Below are 5,805 nucleotides of genomic sequence, written 5' to 3' on the forward strand. Positions count from 1 at the left end.
TACCTCTTTATTTATTTTAGGTAGTTGTTCCTCATCCCATGTGAAGGTCTGATGAGGATGCTGCGTTGCTGTGAAGCCCACTGAGGCAAATTTGTGATAATGGGCTATACAAATAAAACTGACTTGACTTAACGCGAAGTTGACATTGATTGAGACGTCTTCGCTGTAGCAACCCGAGTGGGACCGAGCTGCTCAGTTTGATCTATGTCGCGCGTCTGTACCGGAAAACAGACATCTCAAGCAATGTCAAATTTGTGTTACAAATAAGTATGTGAAGGCTGTTAGGTGTTAACAGGGAGCCCAGTGAGTGCGGTGGAAGGTTTGTCACTGGCTCAGCTCTATGCTTTAGGAAGGGGACGTGTTAAGGACCACGCTGAATAGAAATAAATTGTGCTTGGTCAGTAGTCATAGGGTGCAAATCTGATGCTTGTGTGTGTGAGATTGTGTATGGGGTTGTATGTGTAATTGTGACTCCTGCTTTGCAAAGTCTGACAACTGTCCTACTGCTGTCTCCCCAGGAGGTGAAAGGAGTTGGTGCATGCATGTATGCATGTGTGGACTGTGTAAAGAGCGGCGCCCGGTGACCTCTGCAAAACTCAAGCTAACGGTTATGAGGAAAACGCAAGGTGACCTCTTGCAGGGGAATTCGGTGAAGTTTCCATTTCATGTTATTCCCGTGGTCTGCACTCACTGGCCCGTGGTTTTAACATTGTGGGTTGTGATTTTGTGCAGCTACAGCAATATACATACCGTCTTAAAAGGCCCCAATTGAAAGATTTCCTCTGGAACAGCACCACATAGCTGTACTATACCAGGTTGCATTCATGTCACAAACCGATACTTGGAAATGAGGTTAGACTTCGGTTATTACAACAGTTACTGACATTTCCAATAGGAAACAATGACATTCTTAGTTGGTAAGGAGGACATATTTTTAGTTTGAGCAATATTCTGGGTCCAGTGCCAAATGAGAGTCCAGAGTAATAGTAAAAAACTGCTGTACTAAATCAGGTTGGACCATGAGGTGAGACTGGCTTCAGGGAAAGTTGTAGAAATCCTCATTTTCTCTCTACAAGTGTGCACGGTGCTTTCAGGCTACCGCCTGTTATATACCCCAATTATTCCTCAGCCTCCAGAAAAAAACGCAAGGCGGTCTCCCAAGGCAACGACTGTCACAAATCCTTTTTTGGTACATCCAGCAGAGCATATGCGTGCTCAGAAAGGCAGCGCTACAGAAAGCCTTAAAGACGTTACTGTGGTGCACTCTGCAAAACCAGCACGCTGTGCTCTAAGGAGACTATAATGCCTGAGTGCCACCTGACAGGGACACATTCAGAGATAAACTGCCGGCTTGCTACATAAAAACCATCAGTTCAGCGCTTGACGTCCATTAAGCCCACTCTACATGGACTTGAAGTCAACTCGACTCCACATTAAGGTGCATATGTATTGATGGGGGGGGGGGCTGTGATGGCCTGGCGGCCTGTCCAGGGTGTCTCCCCGCCTGCTGCCTAATGACTGCTGGGTTAGGCTCCAGCATCGCCGCGACCCTGAGAGCAGGATAAGCGCTTTGGATGATGGATGAATGAATGAATGAATGAATGAATGAATGTATTGATGGATTTGTCCTTATATAACTAACCCGGGGGCTACTGACACTGCTTACTTAAGTTCTCGGAAAAAGCAACTATTGTTTTCTCCCTATACAAACACTTGGCAAATATGCATGGATAAGGATGCTCCAGTACCAATGCTGGTATTGATTATACAGATATTTATTAGTCCTTTCGGAAATTCATGGTGTGCCACGTGTAACGGGGGCAGTCCTATGGTGTTCTATGCTGGTCAGCCTGCTGCACGCCCGTCACTCTCATCGTTAGCTCGGCGTTGTGTTCTAGTTGGGTGGGGCCCCAGGTGTTGTTGGGGGGGGGCCCTCAGTCTCTCATCATCATCATCATCATCATGATCAAGGAAGGAGGGGGGACACACAGGACTCTATTTGGCCCACCTTGCCATTTATTTTCGAAATAACTGGTTTCCACTGCCGGTCATTTGAGCTTTGCATTGTCCTATTCAGCAGTCTAGACTAGAACGGCACATATGGGTACTTCACTCGTGTGCGTTAGAAGGAGAAACCGTCCACGGGACTCCGATGTAAGAAAGGATAAACAAGTATTTTATCCCACAGCTTGCAGTATCTTCTTACAGGGATACTCAAGGTTACGTTCTCCTCAATCAGCAAAACTGTGCTACGGTAAGAAACACGCGTGGCTCGGCTCGGTCGCTGCTTGACACTCCGCCCACAAAACAAAAATGGCCTCTCCCGCGTTCCCACTTCCGTGTACCCACAAGACCTCTCTCTTAAAGCGACAGTACAAGTATATGACGGTCGTTGTAAAACATACATAAAAGTAAATAATGACATAAAATAAAATGTAGTAAACACAAATAACAGCACACAGACAGGATTTGGTGATATTTCGTACTCAAATAAAATAAAAACGATTAATTTTAACCTGGTTACACATGCAGCAATCGTCAGACAACTGCAATACCAGCAACACAACACCTCAACATGACCACAGACATACACAACATATCACCAAAGTGCTCTACACGTGATAAGGTGCAGCATCCTCACACACACACACAGTTGATTTTTGTTTCAGTTTGTTCAGCAGGACAATACTGGCCGGCGCGAATGATCTGTGAGCCCGGGTGGTTCGGAGGGATGATATATCCTGTGCCGTCCGCCTGAATCACTCTATCGGGCGGATGCCAAATGGACGATCAGTATTGGAGATGTTACCCAAGACTAAAATCCAACACCACAAGTGGTGAGTGGCACCATGAATACCAGCAAAATGGCTCCATTTACTGCATCTTTTTAAACACGTGGAAGCCTGCGTTTCCTTAATGGTGGGAAAACCTTGTTTCGCCTCAATTATGCTACCCATTGACCCCATACCGGCGGTCGCAGTGTTCAGCAAAAGTAATGGGTCGGAACTCATTATCGGCTCAGGCTTGAAAAGATCCGCACTCGGAATCAGCATCAGCGACGAAAAAGCGCCACTGGAGCATCCATACGTGTTTATTACAATTAACTCGAAGCGTTGCATTGATTAGTTAAGTATTCTCAACCTGATATGCGACAAAAGCTGCACCAGGAAAGAGGGACGTTTGTGTATTTCATTTTTTTTTAGCTGACTGGGAAATTTAACGACGCTCATTCTCCGGATGAAACTAATCACATCTGCTTGTCTAAAGAACTGTTCACACTCAAAACGAAGCTCAGTTTGTTCATCAACACCAATTTAGACTCACCGACCACATACACATTGCTAACAGTGTGTTCTGAGTTTTTAATTATCAATTAAGAGTTAGCAAAGTCCTTTGAGTCCAATCACGAGTGGGAATAACTCGGCTGGTTCAGCTCTGACTGAGTTACAATTTACAATTCCATTTGGCAGACACTTTCATCCAAAGCGGCAATGCAAGTAAGTGCCAAAAAAACCTAGGTTCAAGTCCGATAGGACATGGGTGTCAACAGGCAGTGCACAAAAGCAATGCATAGGGTGCATAGAAGAGAATTAAAAAAAATAAATAAATAAATATATATATATATTACTACCATCAGGTGTGGAGGTATAATCTAATTTGCACATCTGCACGTATCCCTCTATAAGTGAATAGGAGTGTGAGGTTTGAGGTTAACCAGACGGTATCGTCTTCCAGGGCCCCAGGGACCCTGTGCTTCGGTTGCGGCTCCATCCGAGGGTTCTGGGGTCGGTGAAGGAGGAAATCAGTGGCAACTGATATAGTTTTGGAAGATTAAACAAAAAAAACAAAAAAATGCATTGTGAAATGTTTCCTATTTATATTGTCTTATTTACCTTTTTGTTTATTTGACATATACCGTCAGATGTTTCTCTTTGAATTATTTTTTTCCGAAAATTATGACAGGAAAACATGCCCCCCCCAAATCATCAATACAAATAGTTATTAGATCCATTGGAAAATATGATGACATGTACTGTGACGTGACTTTTGATCATGGGTCCCATTTCATCTCCTAATTGGTGTTACTTTGGCTGTTAGCAGGCGGGACCTAATCCATAAACTAGAGCTGTGTGTCTTTTCCAGACCCTGATAAACCGCCCCGTCTCTAGAAAGATCCTTGGGCTGAGGCCTTTTTCACTGAGCACGCACAAAATCCCAACAGGAAGCACACGTGAGGCAGTTTTGATTTGAAGTGACAGCTGTGAAGATCACAACATGATTTAATGTAACCAGGAGAGGTGACAGAGAATTTCGACTCTGACGAGTCAGAACTTAACAACTTTAAAGTAATAACCGCCAACTGGCACAGAAAAGCAGATATTCAGGGAAGCCAGAAGGAATTGCTGCCATTAACTACACTACTGCCATTAACTGTAGGCATGTCCATGCTTGAACTAAAGTGCCATGTCCTGTTAAGAACAACAACAAAAACAAAAAAACACAGCAATACAAGATAACAAAGCAATAATATCCTCATCCATTGACTTTTTAGGCGTAGAGATGGAAGTCGTGCACGACGGCGCGCGGAGGACAGACAACACACGAGGCACAGCAAGTTCCGAACGAACTGCGGCCGTTAAAAGGAAGGAAACCCAACAACGCCATTTCCCAAAGTCCAGCAGCGGGCTGAACACGAACTCCTCCTGATGTAAGGCTGCACACTAGTGCCCCTTCTCAGTCCTCGTACTCCGTGTACTTCTTGGCGGATCCGCGCACTTTGCTGGCGGGATACTTCAGCCGGTTTAGGGCCATCTTGCGCAGCACTGCCTGGGGTAAGTCGACGTGACACTTCTCGGCGAGTTCCAGCAGGTAAATCAAAACGTCGCTGAGTTCATCGGCGAGCTGTTCTCGCTCGGCGTCGGTCCAGTTGGGCAAGCCCTCGGCCACCTCCCCGCGCCACTGGAAGAGCTCCGACACCTCCCCGACCTCCCCGACCATGGCCAGGAGCAGGTTGCGGGGTTGGTGAAACTGGTTCCAGTCTCTCTCGTCGGTGAACTCCGCCTGCATCCGCCGAATATCCTCCATGGTGGGCCCATCGGAGAAGGCGAATCTCGTCGCCCTTCCTCCGGCGCCGTTTCGTCTGGACGGGCAAAGCTCACTTTCTCCGTTTGTGACGACCGGGCGCGCCTTGATACAGGCGTCGTCAGTGTCGCCGTTCACTCCGCAAACTTGTTTGCCATTCATCGCCATTCTGCTTAAAGATCTTCACAGCATCCAGCTGAACAAGAAGGGGAATTCGGCAGCAAACAACAAACTCGTGTAAAACGCGTGTATATTAAAAAAAAAAATCCCGCCAGCCGTCGAGTCGGAAATGACGTTGCTTGCGTCACTGACCGGATGTCTCTGAATCGGAGCGGCTCGATCGACCTTTTCCCGGAAACCACGTGATTAAACGAAGCCGGCCGAACTGTTGTACGGCAACGTCAATAACCACTGCTTAGACGCTTTCTAAACTTAAACTTAACCAAACCCGACGGCAAATGTAGGAAATTTGGCATTTGCCTGTGCATTGCGTGACATTTGAACGTTTTCATTAGCACACGGTTTACTGAGAATATGACTCGGCCGTCCTCGTCGATCACGTGCGTTCCGAGAGAATGTCTACGAAGACGCCCAACCGCTGTAGTCTCGTGCCTCGAAAGTCGTTCTGGGTGTTGTAGTTTTACACACGACAAATGCTCTTTCAGGTACGGTCAAAACTCAGCCACAAAACTACAGGTCCCACAACCTCCATCTCACCGCAAC

At 46.4% G+C, this 5,805-nt stretch overlaps 1 protein-coding gene across 1 annotated transcript; it reads right to left on the minus strand.

The window, feature by feature from the left end:
• Nucleotides 1-4,246: 4,246 nt before the first annotated feature.
• On the minus strand, nucleotides 4,247-5,350 carry dctpp1 (dCTP pyrophosphatase 1). The gene has a single exon (XM_056280890.1). The coding sequence runs from the start codon at nucleotides 5,248-5,250 to the stop codon at nucleotides 4,735-4,737; it is 516 nt and encodes a 171-aa protein (XP_056136865.1). The 5' UTR covers nucleotides 5,251-5,350; the 3' UTR covers nucleotides 4,247-4,734.
• Nucleotides 5,351-5,805: the final 455 nt, after the last annotated feature.

This window comes from Lampris incognitus, chromosome 5, assembly GCF_029633865.1.
Source record: "Lampris incognitus isolate fLamInc1 chromosome 5, fLamInc1.hap2, whole genome shotgun sequence".
Classification (NCBI taxonomy): Eukaryota; Metazoa; Chordata; class Actinopteri; order Lampriformes; family Lampridae; genus Lampris; species Lampris incognitus.